We start from the raw sequence: 24,097 nt of genomic DNA, 5'->3' as shown, positions 1-24,097 counted from the left end.
GCCTGCATTCCGACTCAGTTAAATAAATACCTATAATTAAATTGTAGCCAATTTAAATTTACACCAAATTTAAGTGAGAAACTAGTCACTTAAATCAGGCATAGGCAAACTCCGGCCCTCCAGATGTTTGGGACAACAATTGCCATCATCCCTAGCTAACAGGAACATGGGTTATGGATGATGGGAATTGTAGTCCCAAACATCTGGAGGGCCGGAGTTTGCCTATGCCTGGCTTAAATCATGGCTGGGTAATCCATGGCCCTTCAGATCTTGTTGGTCTACAACTCCCATCATCCCTAATTTAAATGGTGGGTTCCATTTTTTGTAGGTAAGGGCCTTGGAAGATGAAGGAATAACCAGTTAACGTGAGCAGGCATCAATGCAGAAGGACATGACGTGTGGAGTGAAATTATAATTCCTGGTGGCATGACTATGAATAATGAATCTATAAAACTATAATTACTGGTGTTAGGTGGAGATATATTTCCAAAAGGATTCAAGTAGTGCCCACTCTTGAAAATAGGAGCTGAACAAAAGCAGGCAGTACCACTAATTTGCTGTTGTGAGATAAGAGATAACTCATGCATATAAGCAACTGGGGGTGTAAAACAAAGTTGCTAATTAATTTTTCCCCATCACTCATGTTCAACATCATCCTCAACCAGAAGTGGGCAGAAAGTAGACAGGAGGAAAAAAGCAGACTATGCAAAACTGCTTAGTCTGCCTTCCTGATATTCACTAAGCACTTTGCTCATGTGTTTTTCATTCTCAGTAGCATGCAAATACCCCATCCCAGACACATTTAACTACACTAACTACTGAAGTCACAATGAACCACAGGGACATGATGGAGAAGAAATTTAATTTATCTCAGATACAAGGCACTATCCTCTATTAAGCCTAAACTGGAGAGGCCAAATCCATTCTTATTGTTTTAAGAAGATACTTAGCTCCACAGGTCATGTGATACTGTGCCTCATGAGTTCTAGCACCTGTTGACATACCATTGTGACTTAGGGTACACACTGTATCATTCAGTCCATGGTCTAGTATATTAACTCTTAAAACGTACTTTAAAATTACTCAAAATGCTAAACATAAGCCAAAAGTATGAACAGTGCTTTCGTTACATATAGTCTGCAACTTAGAAATAATGTTCACTCAGAAACAGAAAGGTGTATAAAGCTAAACCCATGCCGTAAAATGTAAAGAGATGCATTGAAAAATCTAGCATTTCTATCCCAAAAAGAAAGAGTCCACGTTCACCAAGAAGCTTTACATATATGTCACACTTTAATAGGCTGGTTTTGATTTAACAGCTTCCCCTGCAAAGCACTCAAGCTACTTTGAAGAAAAAGTATGGAAAAGTGAAGAAAACCCCTGGAAGGCCAGCTTAGAAACTTTTTGAATGAATTCTGGGCAAACTCCATATGCCTACGCTGCTGGATTACTATGAATACAAACAAGGTTCCATCTTTGTACCATTTCATTAAAGGAATATTTTTCTGCAACAAATCATGGGATAAAGAACATTTGCAAAAGTGTACAACCTCCTTTCTCATCTGAGCAACATTTCCTTAAATAATTTGGTGGGAACCATGCCTCATCCCTGAAGATATGAGCAGGGGGTTTCTAATGCTGTAACAGACCTTTCTTTTCTGCCATACTTTTCCACATCAATATTCTAGCTGGACATTTTATACACAGCTCTCTGTAACCAATAATCACTTTAGTATCCAGAATTCATTTGTTTAGAGTAAGTCATTACGAAGTCAGCGTGACGTACCAGAAACTGAATTCAGAATATGCTTGAATATGCACATGAAGAGTTTACCTCACACTGAAGCTGCTGGAAGTCTGGAAGGAATGGTCTCATCCCATGAATGCCTGTGCTAAATTGACTGCAAGGACATCACTAGTTCCACATATAAGAGAAAAATACAGGTCAAAAGAATGTAGCAAAATTGCATAATCCATTATCCTAGGTATTGGTCATAAAAACAGTAATCGGCTGCTTATCTGTGATTTGACTTCCTTTGGGTTATCTATCAAACACTGTAAAATTGGGTTATGCTCCACTGGTATCATAAGACAGACTTATGGCAGGGGCAAATAGGAGAAAGTGACTCCTAATCCCTCCCAATAAAGCAGGCTTCCAAGTATCCACCAGTGTACAAAGCCTAACACAATAATAATTCTTCCCTTCACATTTTTTAAAAAAACAAGCATTTTATCTAGCTGGCAGATTGGCATAAAATGGGGTAAGCACTAAGTTTTCTGCAAAAATCTCTTGGCAAGGAGGTAGGAAATCCACTAAAGACCCAAGCTCAAGAAAGGATCCTGATCCATGGAAGACTGAATACTGAATGACCCCCGTCTTCTTCTCCCACCCAACCCCGTATATTATTCAGTAACAATGTCTTGAAAGATAGAATCCACAATTGCCCCTAAATGTTGAGTAATTTCAACTGGCTTCTTCCAGTTGACAAGGAATTCCACTTGCATTAGCTCTTGTTATGGGGGACAAAGAGAAAACATCTGCACCACTCATTATTAAGATGGCAGTAGGTGGATTAGTTTGCTGAGGCATCTGAAAGGGGTGTGGTACACTTGGGTGCTAAGCCTCCTCACTGTACTCAGTAAATCTTAAGAGTGTTTAAAACAAGCAAACAAAACCCCCTTTTCTTGCATTGTTCTGGTACTTCTAAACAGACCAGATGAAGATCTCTGTTATTCAGCGTCCTGTTTCACAGCCATCCCAAAATCAACCTATTGGTGTGAAAGTTGCAGAAAGGAGTGTACAAGAAAGCTAGGATTCCAAACGTCCAACCTCATAGTCCCAAGGGAAGATCAGAAAATGGCTTAAGCAGCAACATATCCTTCTTTCTGCCCTGAAGAAAGCTAGTTAAAAGCCTGAAAAATGAAGTCCAGTACAGGAATGTCTGGTAAAGTCAACCGAAGTCAAAGCCTCAGAAAAAACCTGTCAAATCCTGGACAGAGAACTTTGATAGCATTCCAAAAGGGCCTCTTTTTTGTGAAGTCTGCCTATCACCCTGCAATCACTTTGGATTAGTACCACAGAAACCCTAGAGAATGGTAAAACATTTAGTAACATTATGGAGATATTGTACATTGCACAACTAAAAGAAATTCTGCCTACAATACTCACTAATCTGTTAAAATCTGAGATTTGGGGGAAAATACAAAACAGAGTGGAGAACCTTTCTGCATGGAACCTGGTGCACAAAAAACTGTAAGAAATGACTGAGTAACTTGAAACAAACTGTAATAGAACTTGCATAGTAGTTGTGGAAAAAGAGAAGCAAAACTCTGTTAATGTAACAAAGGCAACATTTAAGCCAAAAACTGGGTTACTCATGAAGGATGTCTGTTCATTATGAGTTCTTTTGACCCCAATTTGCTCATATTTCAAGGTAGTTGATTTATTATCTCCTTTGATTAATTTTTAGGCTTAAAACTGTAACAGTAGAATCAAGTTAAAAGCAATGCAAATTTGGAACATTGGTTGCATGAATGTATCTTTGAGCTGAGTTTTTTATGGATGCCAAAGGATGCTTGGGACCATTGCTGACAGATTTTGTGACTTTTGTTGTGTTCCTTTTCTAAACACAGAAACAAAAATAGAAGATAATTTGGCTAAGAGAAATGGTAGAAGTATTTCAGTAAGGAACACTGACAGAGATCAATTACCAGTTAATGTGTGTGTATTTTCCACTTTTAATTCTGAGGAGGACATATTTAAAGAACATGCATAGGCAGCATTCAAAATTAAGCTAAATTAGCAAGTCTGGAGGTAATTAAGAGAAATGAAAACATGAGTGAGTCCCCAGTTATGGCCTTCAAACTTTCACTAACGTTCCATACTATTACAACTTTAAACAGTGTCCTCAGCATCAACACAGAATATGATATATAGGACTGTGTGTACACGGAGACCATGAGCTTTATTTTGAGTCATGTTGCTAAGGCTTATGACAAAGAATGCTGCTGGTATGAGCTCCTTTCAAGCCTTGGATGTTTTGTCTACAAGGTTCTTACAGTTTTCATGGTACATCAACAAGATTAACTAATTTGCCAGCTAACCTCTATTTTAATATTTAAATTAGAACAGTACAACAACTAGAAAAAGGTCAGTGCTTCAAGTGGCAATATTTAAGCCACATCAAATCCAATATCTTCCAAAATAAAGATGCAGAGATCTAGACTTCAGCATCAGTAGTGCAATACAGTGGCCTTTCCTGAATAAAGGAGCAGAGGCTTACCCACAATAAAAGCTTTAAATAAGGTAGATTGTTGTCATTTATATAGCAATTCTGCCTATTTGATATAAAATATATCGGGAAAGCTTAAACTGACTTTTACAATCTACATTCAACTAACGCTCCACATAAGCGGTATCATGGAATGAACAATGGGAATGCACTCAAATAGAAAAACACTTTCAAACCTACTGCAAAGAACAAAGGACAGAAAGTTGACTAACTGAACATCTGTAGTGTGAATCAGACATAAAAGAAAGATGGACCCTCTGATTACTTGCACTGCTTTTAATGGACTGAAAGAAATGCAAAACTTAGTCCACATCCATTTCTTCAGATGATTTAGGCTGCTGGCAACTGTCCTCTGATTTTGTGTCAGCACCACTCTGTCCATTCATTGGTCCATTGTGTTCACTAGATTTTGACTGATCTTCAGACAGTGGCTCTGCCTTGGGCTTAGGCTTGTAAATAATAGGGTTACATAAACTGTCCAGTTCCTGTTATTAAAATGAAGAGGGGGAAAATATGGTAAGTTGGCAAAAAATACGAATGTAATGATGTGGTATTTGGGAGGTATACCTGGGGGTAATTATTTCACTAAAGATCTGCCCATGACTGAAAGATTCTGGTATTAAGCAACTGTTTACAAATCAGCTTGAAGAGCCTTCAAATAATGGAAACTGCTACAAATCTTGTTAGCTACATTATTATCTGCTCCAATTGTTGAATCATCAAGCTTTCTGCAAAGTATGTTAAATGGCACACATAGGAAATTGCTTCTTGCTTATCCAGAGACAGAAATTATCCATTGCTAGTCAAAATCTGTTTACTGCTTTGCACATTTTCAATCAATATAAATTGTTGCCAAATATCAGAACACAGGGTTTTCAAAACAGATATATGGTTTTACCTGCAATATATGCAGGCATGCGCACAGACATACACAAAAACACCTATATACCCTTTATGCAAATTTAGTGTAGGAAAAACAACAGCTGCTCCTTCCATTGATGGAGTGAAACTTTAAGATCCAGGCCAAATTCTTCTGCATCAATCAGAGCTTTAGCTGATTTTTGGTGTCACCATACTGAGACACTGTGATTCAAAGCCCTGTGTCTACAGATGGGTCACCTTAACGGTTATGGTAGATGGAGCTCACAGTGTATAGATGCTAAAGAGTAACTGTCCTACTGATATCCTTTTTATTAACTTTAATAGAAATGTTTGTTATCCCCTTCTATTACCATACTTGGAATATTCATTTATTTCTTGGTCTATCCATATTTATATTAATCCCATTTCATTCACAGAAATTTCACATTTACCTTAGATTTTGCTGTTATTTCTGCCACTTTCACAACAGGATCCTGGGTGAGACTCAGCCTGTTCTGTGCATTCATTTTTGAGTTCAACCAATTCATTGCTTCACTGGTATACTTTTCAACTTTTTCCATATCAACAGGATCAATGTGATCGTATTTTTCATCCTAGAGGAGAAAAAAAATATTGTTATTTAAATTCAGAATTCAGAAAGGTAATGAATACATATGCTCATTTCTGAAGTCATTCCAGACTATTATTAAGGAAGCATGACTATGGTTAAGTATGATGTGTCAACTGATAAATCATGATTTGCTATCAGCAAGCAAATCAGAAAAAATCAGAATACCATATTCATGGGCCACATCCAATATATGAGCCAGGAGTTCTGCATCTCTTCTCTATGCTATGGTCTTTTCCAAACAGCACAATTTTGCAAACTTGAATAATTATATATTAAAAGGAACTCTAGGTTTGGAAATACAATTTGTGAAAGTCACTCCATCTGATTTACTGATGGATAAACAAAGCTTAGACATAAAATATATTATCAATTGTTACATACCACAGAAGAAATGTTTAATTGTGTATATAGTATGTTAAGGATATGAAAGAAAAAAAATCAAGACACTACAATATGAAAAAGAAGACATATTTGTTTCTGTTTAAAGGAGACACATTTTACCCTCTTTCAAAAGATTTTGTTGACAAATAATTTGTAGAATAGGTATATTATACAGGAGTTCAATACAGTACTATTAAAACTATCCTGTAAATCTTATGGACCTACCTTATTTTTGTATCCTTCTACAGCTTTCATAAGCAGCTGGAGTTTCTTTCCCAAATCATTTAATGCTTTAGGCCTCTCTTCATGTTCCATGTATCTATCATGAATAGGACCGCCAAATTTCTACAACAGAGGAAGCAGAAGTTGAGATATTTTAAAATTATGCCCTAAAAACTGGAGAAAGCATGAATAAAGGTTTATTTTTTGAACTATTAAGCAGAATTCCTTGTAAACCTACAGGAAAAAAGAATGGCAATCTGGGGAAGCAAATGAACTAGTTACTTTGCTGAGGAAACAGAAAAGTGGCTCACATATTAGCAAGCCTCTCTTCTCTACTGTATTTAGAATCAAAGGGTTGAATCCAGAGTTGCAGAGCCAACCTCTACAACCTGACTGCTCTTGTGGGTGGAAGGGGATATGCTATTTCCCTCCACAATCTGCTCCAGAGTTCAAGGCCCTCTCAAACAGCACAGGAGGTGCAAACCCCTCCCCACTGCTTGCAGGAGTGCCTAGTAGAGTGGGAGCCTCTGCTGGATCAGACTCACTTCTGTGAATAGGAGGCGGCTTTCTGTTCCTAGAACAGCAGGTCTGGAACCAATTCATGAAGTTGGAGACCATCAAATTCCAACTAACGCTTGATACAAGAAATCCAGAGCTAGTACATCCCCAACTATAATTTCCTCTTACCAACCTTGGTTTGGAAGTGTAGGAGACAAATGCCAGGAAAATGAAATTAATCCTCAACAAGTAGCTGTGACACACATTATCAGCACCACAGATGAGAAAGTCTTGCTCAGTGAGGGAGTAATACAAGTCCTGCCTAGGTGAAGGCATAGCTGGGCAGAACTTGAAAGGGGGCATTTTCTCTTGCTGCACTGAGATTATGGAACATCTTGCATTGTAAAGTGCAGCTGGTCCCCTCTCTCAATGTTTTTCACTGGTCCTTGAAGATAATTTTATTTTGGAAGGCTATTGTTTTAGGAAGCAAATGAAAACTCAGTTTCAATGTCATGGTAAACCATAACCCACCTTATCAGAGCCACTCTGCTCCTTTCCTGGTGCAGGAGAAGCAGCCACTGGTTTAGCATTATGTCGACACTGGGAATCAAGGCTTGTTTCAATCCAAGCAAATCATGATCTCTAGCCAAGGTTTTTTGGGGGCTGGTAGGGAGACTTGCAAATAACTTTGTGCCTCTGGTCCCCTGGTTCTTCTTGCATCTTCTACCAGGAGTCACAACAAACAACAGGCTGGGTGTAAGCCTCAACCCATGAAGGACTAACTACTTGTTTTTTTTTATTAATTTTATAGTCAGTCACCATAAGGTACAGTACTTGGGTTGGCAGGAAGGTATAATATATTTTTCTACAGGTGTACAGGTTGAAGGCTTAGTTCTTTTACTGGGAGGTATACTGACGAAAATGCTGATATCAGTACTCAAAGTCAGTCTGAAGCTATAGTACTTGCAACTACTCCATTTAATCCACTTTAATTAATGCTCTTGTGACATCTTGAATCTCTTGCTGTCTCTGGTCAAATTTCAGTGGCTTTAAGACAGCAAAGCTACTAGTCCACATATCTACGACATTCAATTATTACACTTCTTAAAATACAGGTCTTACTTTCATTTCCTGAAGTTTTTCCACATATACATGTTTTGGTTGGTCTTCTCCATCTTCATAAAGCCAGTTTTCTGTGTCCTCCAACATTAAAGTTATCTTTCTTGAATCCTAGAAAAAGCAGTACAAAAAGCCTTGCCATTTTGATTGAAAACAGAAGCTGTCTGTGTAAGAATGCATTCTGCTATAAACACTGATATCCAATACTGACACTGTAACAATAATGTGTTATAGGAAATTGAGTTTTACAGAATTTTACAGAAAAGGGGGAAATAGTTTCAGCGCTTCAGCTATAATGGTATTAAAAACTAAACTGGAATGTTAACTGGGTCCCATGCATTATGCTAAGGTATAGAAACAGCTAACAGAAATTGAGTTTTGTTACAATTATTCCAAGGGTATCGTGTCCTTGCTTTACCCCTCATAATTTCTGCATAAACATTAACAATCTGTGTGACTCAGCCACAGCCTGAATGACAGGACAAGGTAAAGCTAAGTAAATTAAGTCTAATGGTTAATTAGTCAAGCAATGCATGAAGGCTATAATTCCATTTAAGCTTCTCTCTGAAATATCCTGTTAATTTATTTTAGTGTTGCTGTAGTTAAAATGTAGTACACTTAAATCTATAGTCATGCAGAAAGCCACACTAATTTATTTTCCCCCATTCCAATATATATTCATCAAGTTATTTGTGACAAATGTAGCAATAGGAAATGCAGGAAAGTCAACAAAAGGGGGGGGGAATGAAATTCTGAAGCTGTAGCTGAAATGCATATAGGTCAGAAACAATTAAAAATTGATAGGATTGAAAGTTAAAAGCACACCCATATATTTTGAGCTTGTTTTGGCTTCAGTATCTTATTATAAAAGAACTGGAAGCGAAAATGACATGTAGCTTTTCTCTAAAAATGAAAAATATGTTTATTGATTCTTTATTACCTCACCCTTCCCTCATATTTCAAAAAGGAACATTTATGTTTTAGGTAATATGAAATGTATTTACACTGAATCAATACATCAAATTATCTTTCTTATAACTAATTACTGTGGTCAACTAAAAAATCAGTTTCTGCTACCCTAAAGTATGCCATGTTAACTTTAGAATATGCTGTACAAATATTGAAAGTTTTTCTCCAATAGTCCACAAAGTACTTGATGTGAAATATTTGATTGACTTTTCTTCCTAAAGCATACTTCGTATGACTTAAATGTTATATTCAAATTCAACGTTTTACCTGGAAATGATTATTAGAATATTTGTATATATTAATATTTGTATATATTTTATGACATGATGTGATAATAGGAACTTCCCTTACATTACTTAAAATATAAGAAAAAACTGAAAGCAGTGAAAACAATAAACATACATGCTTCAGCATGCATAGGAATCTGGGTACAGTTCCTGTTAAAATTACAAATTTCATTTGCCTGCTATTTTATTCATTCAAGTTGCCCTGTTTGTTTAGCATTGTGTATATTCATTATGTTACTACTTTTATGCAAAATGGATTTCTCAAAACATAAAGTCTTGTAACAGTGGGAATTTTTAATATTCTAATATAATATAACTCCAAAATCAATTCTAAGAATTAACTTATGGGACCAGTTTAAACATTACAATCCTGTATTAGAACTTCAAAAATGCAAGTAAAATGCTGATTTAAAGAGGTGAAGGCAAAGAGCTTCAAGAGCTCTGCAAGACCTATGCCAGACTAAGCGCCAGAACTCTCCAATGTGATAAAGACTTATGCCTTCAAAAACTTTTCACTTTGTTATCTGTGCTATTTAATGAAAATACAGCGGTACCTCGGGTTACATATGCTTCAGGTTACAGACTCCGGTAACCCAGAAATAGTACCTCGGGTTAAGAACTTTGGTTCAGGATGATAACAGAAATCGCGCAGCAGCGGTGTGGTGGCAGCAGGAGGCCCCATTAGCTGAAGTGGTGCTTCGGGTTAAGAACGGACCTCTAGAACGAATTAAGTTCTTAACCCGAGGTACCACTGTAGGGTGAATTCAATGCTACAGTGCAGCTGCGATTTAAGGCACACTGCACTTTTCTGACACCAGCCATCCTCCTTTTCTTTCAATATGATATGCCAATTAAACAGATTCCTCATGTTATAAATACACAATGATTCTTACATCTTCAGTGATGAATTTTTCATAGACACCACAGAGCTTGTCTCTTAGATCATACACATACTCTTCAACAGCATTTTTGGCATCATTTTTCTCCTTCTCCAGCTTGTCTTGCATTACCATCTTCCCCTGTAAGAAAATTTTAAGTCATTTTAAATCTTGCCAAGTACAGAGATGTTATTTTTTTCAAATATGATTTTGGGAATCTTCCACAACAAATCTCTTCAGACTCTGGAATCTGTTGAACTCAACCAACCACACTGTCATGTACTCTAAACTTGGTAAACTTATGAATAAAAAAAATACAATATGCCATCACTTAACTGTAATAGATTTACTATTATATCTCAGTTTCTTCTAATTCTTTTATTTAATCTAGAATTGAGACATCTGCTTTACAGACATGAAATAACTCTATAACCTTACCTCATTTTCAATGTAACAGTTAATAACGTCCTGTCCCACCTGTCTGTATAGGTTAACCTGGATAGGTAGATCAATACTCTTGATCTTTGCTTTAGTTTTGCCAGACTGAGCTGTGTCAATCTTGTCTCCTGAAGCAGTCTGCAGAATTACACATTGAAATATATGTCAACATTCAGAATATTTGAACCCAGTGTACAAAAACGTGTCATATAAAGATTTGACGCAATACAATTTTAAGATGAAAGATCCACAGAAGGATAATATTAGTGTTTAGCATCTGCAGATGCTGCAGGATTTTTTGGATGATACTTAAGTCAAGCAAGGAAGCTAGTTCAAGCAATGCTTAAATAGAAAATCCTCTTAGAAGCGCTTTAGATTAACAACCAAAGAAGAGCTAGTGCATCAGTTTCTATTGAGGGTGTGTAAGGCTATCTTAATTCTCTGTGTCACAGGATGCACTTGAAGCCCGTTAGCACTTGAATGAGTGTTTAATGCCTAGATAGCAAAACTCATGGCTATATTTAAGTAGGTTATTGGAGACTGATCACACAATAGTACAAGGGTATTTCCACATCAACTTCTTAGCAGTTTCGGACAAGAGCCATTCCTATTCTAAGATTTGAGGTCCTCAAACTTATCTTTGCTATTTCATACTGACCTTTCCTTCACAGCTTATATGATCAACTTCCTCGTCGCCTTGATTATGCTGCTCATGTTGGTTCTTGTGATTGCCATCATCTTGATCAACCTGCATTTTAGCCTATAAAAAAGAAAAGTTTTACCTCCACACTAAACTTTACAGGAAGGTGTACTCTAGTCATCTACATAGCAGCTTTGTGCAATCGGACAAGATGTATCAGTAAAAAAAGCACTTTACTTAACTAGTGCTTGTTTACTTGAAGTACGTAACTATTACTCTTAGCATAATGTTTAAGGCTTCTCAAGCCTTGGTTGCGTCAACATGATAAGGGCAAGGAAAACATATTCTAGATCATGATTACTCCCACAATACTGGAAAACAAATGAAAGAAGACAAGAGGATGGAGTTGATTAACCCCAAATGAAGACAAAACTTTTCAGAACCATGGGTCCTGAATCCTTCCATATTCTATTAGATTTTGCTCGCTGCTCAGTGGGGTTTAACATACCAACTAGAAGGGCCACCACTGCATCCACATTGCTGGATGTAACAGAAGAAGGGGACAGGTAGATCTCTGTATAAACCTTGAGATGATGAGGCAATCTGGTCTGGATTGAGCCTGATGCAGCCACATGACAGGAGTGGAACCAGCCTGGAAACCAATGAATCCCAGGCCAACTCAGTCGCCTCCCATTTCAGGGCTTTCTGCTGGTTTCTGCCTGGCCATTTGGCACCTTCACCCAATCCAACCTCTTTCTCCTCTCCAACGCCAGTGTAAAGGTTTAAACTGCTCTGCCAAATGCCTATCTATCTTATAAATACAACATTAGTGACAGTAATCTGATTTTTTTGACATACACTGTCACAATATATCAAAGCCCAAAAATATAATATAGGAAAAAACAGCATTGCAACTGGGGACTTCCTCTAGCTTACAAAAATAAAAAGATGAGTAGAAAAATGGGAAGATTTAAACTCAGCTATAGTGGTAAGCAGGAGTACAGCAAGAAACAGATTGTGGAAAGAACCTACGGTATAGGCCCCAAACCTAGCAAACTAATACAACAAGGAGTCACAGAGGGATACAGAAGCATAAGAACTCAGGGATAGCAGAGCATTCATCCTGTATATGAGATTTCAGTAAATAAGAAATTTAGACAAGTATTTTTATACCATTTACTAGTTTTGAGTGTCTACACTGGCATCAATAGCATGCTTCATTTAATAATTAGTTTTGAAGCAGTTAACCAACCACTAGATGAGAAGTAATTTTTGCTAAAGACATTGAATTATCTTATAGAATATTAAGATGTAAATATCACAATATTAAAACCAAGACTGGTAGTATTTTAATTCCGAAATGCATAGCTATTGCCAAGTACTTAAGAACTTCCTTTTCTGAAAAGATTTCTTTCATTTATGTCCCACTTTTCTCAGAAAAGGAACAAACTGAGGGAAAAATATCTTTGCTATCTTAAAGCAAACTGAATGCTACATATATAAACAAACCTCATCCTCAGAGTCAAGGAAGTCATCCTCAATTATGAAAGCTAATTGCTGATATGCATCATAGTAGAAACAGAAGATAATTAGTTGGTACACCACAGAAAACAGGGCTTAGACATTAAAAATGGCTACTTTTTATTGAGAAAAGCATTTTTCTACTTAGTATTCAGGACATTTTAAGTTTTAAAAACCAGGTTTAGCAGATATTCAGGTTACTTGTATGCCTCAAAGACAGACAAACACAAGCATCAACTGCTCACCTTCTGTAATAATTTGTTTTAGGAAAATGTTTAAAAATTTCCAGAATAAGGGGATACTAAAGCAAGTAGATTTTTCAGTAGATCATTAAAAAATAAAGTTTCAGTAAAAATTATGTTCTACTTGTAGTTGTGAGAGGATTTCATAGTTTAACATACCAGCTCCTCTTTGCTTGGATTCTTGCAAGGCAATTCTGTGTCCATAGCAATATCGCTTGGATCACCTTCTGCATGTTGCTTCTCTATCACAGATGCATTAGCCACACTGAAGATTCCATGGACATTAACTCGAACTTTCACTTTCACTTTCGAATTGTCACCATCATGTTGGGGTCCAACGTTCTGAATAACAAAATGACCTGAACAATACAAAGCAGACATTGGACATTGGCTTGTAGACTTGGTTTTTTTGTGCTAAGCCCAAATTCATTTAGTTACCTCATGATTACTTACATTTATTTACACATTTTTAAAAAGTAAATGTTAGCAACTCCTAGATTACAACTTATTCATAAAGATGTTTTATGAAGGCTGCCTCTGATCAGAGGCACCTATATTGCTTCTGTCCCCAACAAGGACAAGATAAACTTTTGAAACAAATCTACAGCTGAAAAGATGGCACAGTAGACAGAGTGGACTCACCAGCAATGTGCATTGTAATGTGATGTACGCTATTTAACATTTCAATATTCTACAAACTCGAACCAGAAGATCTATTTTGCCAGTGCTCACTATCTAATTAAATTACTGTGGGATTATAAACACACCGAGTGACATCTGACTCAAGCTAGAGGACTTTTGCTCTTGAAATGGGTTCTGGCTCTGTATGTATTAGTTCTGTTTCTGCACAGATCAACATTTGGAAACTTCCTGAGCTATGCAGAGGCCTGTCCTAGCCTTCAGGGCACATGCACAGAGCTGCATAAGTCCCTGCCTTCCTGGTAAGCTCCTAAGATCTCAAATGTTGATCTGCCTAGGCATACAAAAAGACCACGAAGTACTGTCTGTTACTGTGCCCTGAGACAGATGAGTCAGTCATCACATACTCCTGACAGGAACTGACCTTCTAAACTTATGCAACTACATTGTAGAAAAGAAAAGCTTTAATTTAAAATAATATCAAGGTACCACTATGATTGTTTAATCTAAAAGCAATGAACCCATGTAGGTAAGAAAAGCTGTTTCAGCTCCCAATTGTAGCTTCATCCCAGATGGAATACCCAATGGTTGCTAGGAGAAAGGAAATACAGCAAGGAAGATATGCCAGAGAAGCAGAACACCTACAGATACAGGGAGAAGTCAAAATGGCCCAGAAGCAAATTAGAACCTCTACCAGCAAAATTACGAGAAAGGAGGGAAACAGCTGTCTGGCATGATGGCCGTAAGGATGTGCCACTCCACTGCCTTACACAGCCAAGCCAGAACATATTAATACTGAATGGAAGCAGTCAATGGAGGCCAAACTGTACTTTAAGTGGCTTCTGCCTTGCAAATGACAGTGTTGTGCCTCTACTTTGACAACTACTAAAAAAAGGTAAAGGACCCCTGACAGTGAAGCCCAGTCGCAGACGACTCTGGGGTTGCGGTGCTCATCTCGCTTTACAGGCCGAAAGAGCCGGCGTTTTCCGCAGACAGTTTTTCCGGGTCATGTGGCCAGCATGACTAAGCTGCTTTTGGCGCAATGGAACACCAAAACCAGAGCAGCGCATGGAAACGCCGTTTACCTTCCCGCCAGAGCGGTACCTATTTATCTACTTGCACTTTTTGGTGTGCTTTCGAACTGCTAGGTTGGCAGGAGCTGGGACCGAGCAATGGGAGCTTCTGATTGACAAGCCCAAGAGGCTCAGTGGTTTAGACCACAGCGCCACCCGCGTCCCTTTTAACAACTACTATATTCATGTTATTTCCCTCTGCCTACTGTAAACTCGCAGCTATCATTCCTCAGCTAAGTATTGCTAGAATTTTGCAGTACAAGTTGTTTAAATTATCTGTTGAAACACTACTGAGCTTGGAATCTAAAGAGCAACTTTGGGTTCACTCAGAGCCAACCCATGGAATCTTTTACTTTTAACTTTTAAATGGCAGGTACTTCTTGCCGTATCAAACTGGTTTTGAAAATTTATCCAACAGACTTGCAATGCAAGCCTGGCAAGACACTGTTCAAAAAACAATACAGGCGAGACACTGTTCAAAAAACCGAAATCCAAAGCTCCCCTGGGAATGAGGATTGTTACATAGTTCTTTAAATACAGAGGTCTGGATTCAAAGAGAGAGAAAAACAGTCTGAAGTAAATGAAGCAGAAAAGCTAAACATTAAATATATTCAAGGACAAAGTGTAAATGAAAGCACTGTACGTGAGCGGATTCAAAGACTGATTCTGAGACTAACCATCTCTTAATTTTGTTACACCAGTATTTGAGTTTTTGAAACAATGGTTCCTTCTCAAAGTTAGAACATACTGTAATGCCATGCTCAAGAAGTAAAGAAACATGTTACCTATTCTTGTATCAGGATAAGGAATGTCATGTGGATGGGTGTAAAATGCTTCCAGCTCAAAAGGCTCCTTCTTGTGGAAAGTAATAACTTTTGAGAATGGAGCAGCGTGGTTTTTGCAGAACACTTCACATTCACTACAAAAAATAAAATAATCTTTATACACCATACGAACGTTTGTACACCATACAAGTTACAACAACAATAAAACACCAGGCATTTCAGAGTTTCATTCATGAGTTTCAGAGGTGCAGGTATTTTTATTTGCAGGCATTTTTATTTGCATGTGTTGACTCAAACTTAAAGAATCTATAATTCAACTATATCCTTTTCCCAGTTCTCCTGTAATATTAAGAGAGTTTGTGGAAAGAAAGAGCAGTTGTTATAAGAAAATCCTTGGTAGCTGCCCAAAATTTGTTGTCATTACTAACTTTACCTAGGAGGTGCAGGATCTCATCTCAGGTATCATACTGAGATTTGGAGATGCTTGTGGTACATCTCCAAAGTCCAGCACAAGGTTAAGGACAAGTCCCAATTCTCCTCCTGAGTTTGGAACCAAGAAGAAAAGAGCTTGGGGTGCTCTCTTCCCAGTGATGCTAAGCTTCAGGGGTGCTCCAAGTACCTCTGATGCCCAGCATGGCTGTATTTCCCTGCACTCCTCTTCCCCACTATGAGTACATCTCATAAGAATAAAGGCAGGGGATGGCTCTTTATGTCATCATGAGTTTCAGAGGTGCTCACCCTACAAGAGAGAGGAATGCTTGCCAAGGTGAACATCGCAAATGAATCTGCGTGATGTGCTCCTGTCCTAGTTTCCTTCCCTAGAGAGCTGGAGGTTAAAAAGATCCCTAGTTATCTGTATAGCATAGGTCACACAAATGTTTTCCAGCATGTGTTAATTATCTAGCTTACTATGAAAGGACACAAGACCATGTTATCAAGCAAAACAGGAAGAAAGAAAAGCTCTTCATGGGAATGTCTTTGTCAAAGTGATTGTGTATCTCTGCTTTGTTTACATCCAATGCACATTTTTAGAAATTTCACTGTATTACAAATAGCAAATCTAACTCATCTATTTACTGACCCTTTGACACACTATCAATTTGGAACGTTGCTCAAATTCTTACCCTGTCCCCTCCTCATAAGATGACTGCCATCTCAGAGTAATTGAGTACGGAACAACATCTGTGATGGAAAACTCACGGACTTTAAATGCTGGAGAAAGAATTGCACACTAGGAAAAAAGATAAAATATCACTAAGTCTTGTGATTATTACATATTTGCTTTGTGTCTGGCTTTATGACCAGCCACATACATTTAATTTCACAAAGTAATGATTTTCATGAAGACCTGTTACACTAGCCACCAGCACAAAAAGGATATGAAAAGAACAAGAAGAGAAAGAATGGCAACTCTCTTCCCCAATAAAAAGTATACTCAAAATGGAAATTACTACAAAAAAATAGTGTGAACAATTAAAATATGGCATTATACCAGTGCCTTGCAATTTTCACTATGATGGCCTGGTCCAAATTCCACTATAATTATAGCATGTCTCATTGAGGTCAAATTACCAATCCCAGAAATATTAAGTAATATTGCTGACTAATGAAATATTGTTAAGTAAACATACCTGCAACGCACAGCCTCTTGCAACAGCTTCATCAGCATTAAGTGTGGTACTTATCTCCTTGCAGAAAAATTTACTAATCTGCTCCTTCACTGCTGGAATTCGAGTTGCTCCACCTACTATTTCTATACTGTAAATATCTTCACGCTGCAGTTCTAGTAGACACATAAGCAGACAATTTGCTTCCATAGTTAGAGGAGAAGATACTGCAGTTTTTATACTGGAACTCTGTGCCTGGGGGAAAAGTACTTAGGGAGAGGAACAATGTGTCCCTTTTGCTGTTAAAACCGGGACTCCACGCCATGACTGTATACATGACTGTGGCAAATATTTCTTTATTAGGGATTGCCACTGCTGCTCACATTGCTTGCCAACCCAGCCTACCTACCCCACACTGCCATCCCCTTCCTTTACATCTAATCCAAACCCCTTCAACCTCCCATCCCTTTGACAAACCTTGTCCCACAATGTTTGCCCCTAACTCTCCCATCACCTCACATGTGTTGGGCCAGTGACATGTTGGGACAGCCCCATTGTCATCATGGCAGCTATGAAGTCCCGAGCCACCCCAGTCAGTCAGCTTGGCATGGATGTTGAAGTCCCCCAAAATCAGAAATCTGGGGGTCTTCAACATCACCTCCAAAATCAGCTGTCAGCTCAGGCAGGGAGACTGCTGGGCAGCGAGGTGGGCAGTAATCCAGCAGAATCCCTAATCTGTTCTGATTGCCCAATGCCAGGAACATTCTAGTGGTATATAAATTTTAAAAATAAATAATGTAATAATAAATATTGGTCAGACTGGCAAACAAGAACTTTAGCTTGAAGATAAGCAGAAGACAGGTATTCCTAATAAGCTGAAGCAATTTTCACTTACTTGCTTGTTCCATCACTGCTCTCAAAGGAGGTTCTACTCTGGCCAGAAGTGATGCACACAACTGTTCAAACTGAGCCCTGTTTAAAAGGGAGGAATCCATTAAGTATTATGGACAAAAATGACTAATTTTATTTAAGCCTTATAGAAAACTGAACACAATACCTGTTCATCTTACTAGAGACATCAATGTCATTCATGAAGCACTCTATGTTCATGGGAAGATCAGAGGCATTGGCACTCATAAGCTTCTTCAGTTTTTCACATTCCTGATACAGACGCAGCAGTGCTCGAGGATTGTCCTTCACGTTTAGTTTATACTTTGATCTGAACTCTTCGCAGAAGTAATCTACCAAAGCCTCATCAAAGTTTCTACCACCCAAAAATGGATCAAATGTAGCAGCCAGTACCTGTGAAGTTAAAGATACAGCATGATAGTGGTAAGGAAAGGAAGTTATTTAACACTTTTTAATACTGTCCTTCATACCACCACCCTTTAGGGCAGCTTAAAAAAACATGAGTTGCATCAAATGCTGTGCGAGTGAAGTTCTTCTTGCACCATGTGACTTCTATTCCCTCTGTGTAACCCCAAATCTGCTCCAAAGGGTCCCCCAACCCTCTGGAGCTGGTTCTGATTGAGGGGTGGGGATGGAAGGTACAGGAGAGGAAGGTCTGTTGCACAACTGGAGCTGCAGCATTGGATATAGTCCGTAAATACCAATACAATAAAAACAGTCCATTAAAATCTAATGCATACAGTAAAAACAGCAAGAACCACAGTAGCCAGACAATTCTCAAAGGCTTGGACTCAATGACCAGCAAAGACCCAGTTGAATAAATATTTTAGGAGGTGCCAAACATGTTAAGTTTATGCCTCCCAGAAAGTTAGTATCGTGCAGTAAGTTTAATGCAATGCTTACTATAAACATCTTTTAGTAGCAGTCCAAAAAACGTTAACTGTTTTGCAAAGATGGCAGAGATTAAAGCTACGATTTGCTTCTAAACCTCTTAAACCAAACAGTTGGTATTCATGGATAAAGAAACAGATAGCTGATATTTCAGCTTCTGCTGCCTTCGTGAAAGTTGGATCAAACATGTATGAATCTCTTTGTGGCTTCAAGATTTAGTCTTCACCATCCTCTGCCAAAAAGCTGCAGTAATAAGAGATAAATGGTGTCTCTGTGTAGTTATTGAATAGACTTATGGTTTGTGCAATGGGACTTCACCTTTTCCCTGTCCCTGTAGCCTCCTGTGCATTCCTAAAATTTAAGGAGGGTGTGAGGGAACAGGAGAGAAGTCCTGTCGCATAAGTGAAAGTTGACTTGCATTATGCTGGATTTTGCCCAATATACTGGCATTTCAAACTGCCTTTGGCTCACTTATTTTCTAAGATGTTTTGAAGATGCTTGTTACTCTAATGGGAAATACAAGCATTTTAATGTCTAAAATGTTTACTAATACATTTAACTATTTATAAGCTAGGGACAACTTATTTAGCTACATAAAGAGTGAAATGCATTCAAGTTAGATACCAACCCTCTAAAGCAGGGTGGTAAAAGTATTTTAATCTAGGGCTGCATTCCTATGTGGGTAATCTGTTGGGAGTCACATGTCAGCAGTGTTCGGAGTCTGAGCAAGTGTTGGCAAAGTTTATGGCTTTGCTTTCCCTCCCTGCCCCTGCCAATGTGGTATGATAGGATTCAAAACCAACATTTGCACCTGAATAAGAGGGGATGGACATGTTTTGACTACCACAAAGTAATACGAGGATGGGTAGATGGTTTTTATCCTGATGCACTGGTACTAAGGACAGGATTTTGGAAAAAATGTTATACAGCCTCCTTCAGAAAAGAAGTTTTTGTTATTGTCATGCCACAATATATCCTGATGCACTGGTACTAAGGACAGGATTTTGGAAAAAATGTTATACAGCCTCCTTCAGAAAAGAAGTTTTGTTATTGTCATGCCACAATAACAAACAAACTAGGTGAGGATGAAGTAGTAGGCAAAATCATGTTTCTTTATATGCATTTCAGAAAGGATTGCCTGATCTAAAAGAATGGTCATAGTACCAGACACTGATTTACAGCAGCCCATTATAGCGTATGAATTACTGGTAACTATGATAATTTCCTACGCTTCTTTACTTTTCTGAATCACATGTCAATTCAATATTTTACCTTTAATTTTCCTTTGTTAAAAGCACAAACAGAAATTTGGTATGCAGAGTGTCCCATATCAACAAAAACCACATTCCTTGGTCTCTCCTCTAGGGTTGGTAGATCCTGTTTATAAATTCCATAGGCCAGTGCAACTGCAAGATAATAAAGAATAATTTTTGTGAAACTTAAGTAGCATTAGAATACTATTATGAAATACATTATAGAATCATGAAAAACTAAAAAGGCATTATATGTTTTCAGGCTCTTCCAAGAAGTCTGCTTTACTTGCATTAGAATAATCTATTATCTTCTCTAACAGAAAAAGGGACTATATTCAGTGTTATTTGTGTGGAGTTCTGTTTCCTGCTCCCAGCATACCCTCAAAATCTTATCTGGAGGGTCCGCTAAGCCTCTGGACAGAGGAGGGGAAAGCTTCATTGTGCAAGCAGGTATCTGTTGTGCTAGCAGAACAACAGCAATGGATAAGATCCAAACCATTTTATATCTAAATACAATCAGTGTCTGAATTATTCAATTATGGTGTTTTGCACTTGATTTAAAACATGCAAAGACAGAAAGAGCAAACAATTCAGTGTATGCTCCTATATTCCAATGTCCTGCTGGAATCAAAACACTAGGTAACCACTGAAGACAGAATCCACACATGATCAGCAATTTTGTCTAGCTATTATTATTAAAACAGACTGAATGTGTCATCAATAGCTTTATGATGGTAACTGTAACAACTTAGAAAGTTTTGTGTATCAAGATCTATCCAAAAGTATATGTAAGTATTTAAGTGGAATTTTGGATACTGCCAAATTAAAAGTCGTCATGAAGAAGTGACATTTTAAACACTCATCTTCAAAATGTTTTGATTAAAAACGTGTAAGGAGTTAAATGAGACATCTCAGAGTAAGATTAAAAACTATGATGGATTTGCATATACATTGCTTTAATCTCCCACCTCTACTATAGAGTAGTTTACTTGTAAACAGGCTGCCCTAGGGGGTCATGATATAGTGCACCATTTCAGCAATTGCTCGGGTTTACATCTTGACATTCAATGTAAATTTGATTCTAAACTAAGCTGTATGCTATATAGTAATAATCAAAGCCACAAGTTTACCTGCTGTAGTTTCATTCATTAACCTCAGGCAGTTTAGACCTGCTACTTGTGCAGCTGCCATTACTGACCTTCTTTCAGCATCAGTAAAGAAACTTGGGATCTGTTGAAAAAATGTTTTATTAGCTTCACTGCATTCCTTTTTTGCTAATGAATTTCACACAAGGCATATTCCAAACATCTTATTGCACTGTAAAACTCAAAAATACTACATTTAAGCAGATATAAGTCTATTAACGCATAGTACTTAAATAGTTCAATTCACATTCCAATTAAGTAGAAATGCTGAAATCACTACAGTTTTTAGGTTTTCAGCATTAGTAAGTACAGGAAGACTGGTCCTTATCCTGAAAAACTTATCCATAATCTAGCACAAGGGAGACAAAAGAAGGACAAGACAATAGGTGTAAATAGGGAAATAATTTATTTCAGTTGCATATACTCAGGTTTAGGGTATAGGGACATTTGGTGTGTGCCAAAAGCCTAAAGAAATATGGGTTTTGAATTTCAAGGTAGCTTAACTGAGGTGTTTGGGAAGCAGTTCAAGGTATAAAGAGCTGAGGAAGGAAGAGTCCTTTGGACCACAGAGGGCGATGGAGCTTAAAGAGTAAAGAACACAGTCAGAGGTGCATCAGGATATTAAAATATAGAGGGACGGACAAGGATGTGAAGGGCTTTGATAGAAGGGACATGGAATGGGCAGAAAAAGTAAGGGCTTAAGAAAGAGAATCACAGAAGGAGTGACAAGAGAAGAGAATAATGGCAGCAAAGTGCTGGATAGAAGTCTTTTTGATGGTCTCATACTGGTGTTATGTTATGACTATGCATGGAAATTTATTAAAGGATTCAAGTTTGTTTCTTTAATATTTCTGTTCAAACTGAATCTAGATTCAAAATAAAAATTACTACCAAGCCAAGTTCAAGGTTATTGTATTAATTTACAAATTAGGTCCAGAGTAGCTCAGGGACTGCCTGAACCCTTACATCCCAGCTTGATCACTGAGAACATCTACAGGAGTGTTGTTGGTTGTTTTCCCAGTTGGTGAGGCTCATTTGACAACAACAAAAAATCAGACCTTTAATGTTAGCCTACACATTCCTTTACGTTCTTTCTAGTCAAATATAACACAAAGTGGCAAGAGTGTTGTAATCTAATAGTGATATTTGCAGAAGTGGTATATTATGGAAGGTAATATCATGTACACATACCAAAATGCATGCTTCCAGTCAGATTCTAAAAGCTTGGTTCCTGGTTGAATTCAGATTTCTTACTTTTTATCCAAAGCTGCATGAAATACTTGATTCTAGTGGTTACCAATTTACTAAACAAAAAAGTACAGCTTCTATCAATCTGTCCCACTAAAACTACTTCTTGTCCATGCATTTTGATGCTGCTTCTATATCAAAGGCTGGTTAACTTGACTCCCTGAACCTGGACTCCTTTCCCAATGAAAAGAGGAAGCAGCCTTGCACCATGTCAGATATTGGCTTCATTTACACTTAATGCTAAGCCACAATTTATTCAACAACCCAGGAATCATCTTGCAGATGAGCAAACAAGCAACAGCTTGTTTCTCCAAAGCTTGACTTGTTTTCTAGCTGTTCTTGCCTTGAGCCCTTTTATCAGAGAGCATCTGTTGTGGAATGGTTAAAAAACCCCAAAGTTTAAGCAAGGCTGCTGGGTTCATCATTGTTAAAACAAGCCATGGTTCTAAAACTAAGAGAAAAAAACCCCAATGGCTTCACAGTATGGTTTGTTGACAGAAAAGAAACCATAGTTAGTCTGCTGGGCTGGGCTCACATATTCAAACAAATCACACTGGTTAACCAAACCATGGCTTATCATTTTGTGTGAACCAGACCTGTCTGTCTACCAAGCTAAGTATTAGCTACTCAGGCTGCCCAAGATTTCCAAGACTGCAACATGTGACTTACCACCGAGCTAGTCTCTCCCTCTTGCATCCTTATTCATAGAGAACACAGTAAAACTAAGTAGGTCAACCTTCAACTTTACCTGAAGCCTGTCTTTGAAAAGATTTTACAGCACTGGGTACAACAGTAAATGAAAGGACTTCTGTTGCTCACATTTCTATAAGTGTTACCAAGCTGAAAAAACTCAAGAGAAATTATGGTAAATATTCTGCAAAGCATAACCATCTTAGCATATTTATGTTTCCTTTTAAGCAACAGGTTTCATTTTGATATTCCCCAATAGAATACCACACAACTGATGTTCAGCATATTAAAGTCATAAAATGCCAACTTACTGAAATTACACAATCTGCTACAGGTTTCTTAAGTGCACTTTCTGACGTATCTTTAAGCTTAACCAAGAGCATGCCTGTAACCTGTTCGATTGCAAAGGGTCTCTCCTCATCCAAGTATCGTACCTGCAACAAAAGGAAAACAGTATCCATTAAAGCACACAGTGCCCCAGAAGTGTTACATTTTATCATAATGTGTTTCCAATAAATGTTTAATGCAATCTTCCAAAATATTGCCATAACATTTAATAGACCTCTGAACTACAATATAAAATGCCCCATGGATGTATCAGATATCCACTCAAGATATTTTGTATGCATACCAAAGGTAAATCATGCATGCAACTAACATGTACATTCATTAGGCAGATGAGACTAAATGTACACTGAACAGGAATCTACAACCAATCACAATATGGGAATTCTGACTTACAGTGTTACAGATATATACACTTAGTGTTCACACACACAGAGAACATTTTAAATAAATAAAACAAAAGAACAAAAACCACAGATAAGATTACTTTAGAATAATGATACGGACAAGGGCAAAGGGCAAAAAAAAAAATG

The 24,097-nt window shown here is 37.7% G+C and overlaps 1 protein-coding gene across 1 annotated transcript in view; it reads right to left on the bottom strand.

Annotated features, from left to right (window-relative positions):
• Positions 1–1,274: 1,274 nt before the first annotated feature.
• HSPA4L (heat shock protein family A (Hsp70) member 4 like) overlaps positions 1,275–24,097 on the bottom strand; it is a 29,288-nt gene continuing 6,465 nt past the window's right edge. The window contains exons 4-19 of the mRNA XM_028742854.2: positions 23,531–23,653; positions 21,267–21,366; positions 20,156–20,289; positions 18,141–18,385; positions 17,979–18,055; positions 17,108–17,259; positions 16,601–16,707; positions 15,477–15,610; positions 13,139–13,338; positions 11,235–11,336; positions 10,577–10,714; positions 10,154–10,279; positions 8,008–8,115; positions 6,391–6,510; positions 5,606–5,767; positions 1,275–4,777 (exon numbers count right to left, since the gene is read on the bottom strand). Of these exons, the coding sequence (XP_028598687.2) occupies positions 4,595–4,777; positions 5,606–5,767; positions 6,391–6,510; positions 8,008–8,115; positions 10,154–10,279; positions 10,577–10,714; positions 11,235–11,336; positions 13,139–13,338; positions 15,477–15,610; positions 16,601–16,707; positions 17,108–17,259; positions 17,979–18,055; positions 18,141–18,385; positions 20,156–20,289; positions 21,267–21,366; positions 23,531–23,653 (2,211 nt within the window). The 3' untranslated portion in view covers positions 1,275–4,594. The remainder of the gene's footprint in view (positions 4,778–5,605; positions 5,768–6,390; positions 6,511–8,007; positions 8,116–10,153; positions 10,280–10,576; positions 10,715–11,234; positions 11,337–13,138; positions 13,339–15,476; positions 15,611–16,600; positions 16,708–17,107; positions 17,260–17,978; positions 18,056–18,140; positions 18,386–20,155; positions 20,290–21,266; positions 21,367–23,530; positions 23,654–24,097) is intronic.

Source organism: Podarcis muralis, chromosome 9, assembly GCF_964188315.1.
Source record: "Podarcis muralis chromosome 9, rPodMur119.hap1.1, whole genome shotgun sequence".
Taxonomy (NCBI): domain Eukaryota; kingdom Metazoa; phylum Chordata; class Lepidosauria; order Squamata; family Lacertidae; genus Podarcis; species Podarcis muralis.
This window is presented reverse-complemented; position numbering and strand designations above follow the sequence as displayed.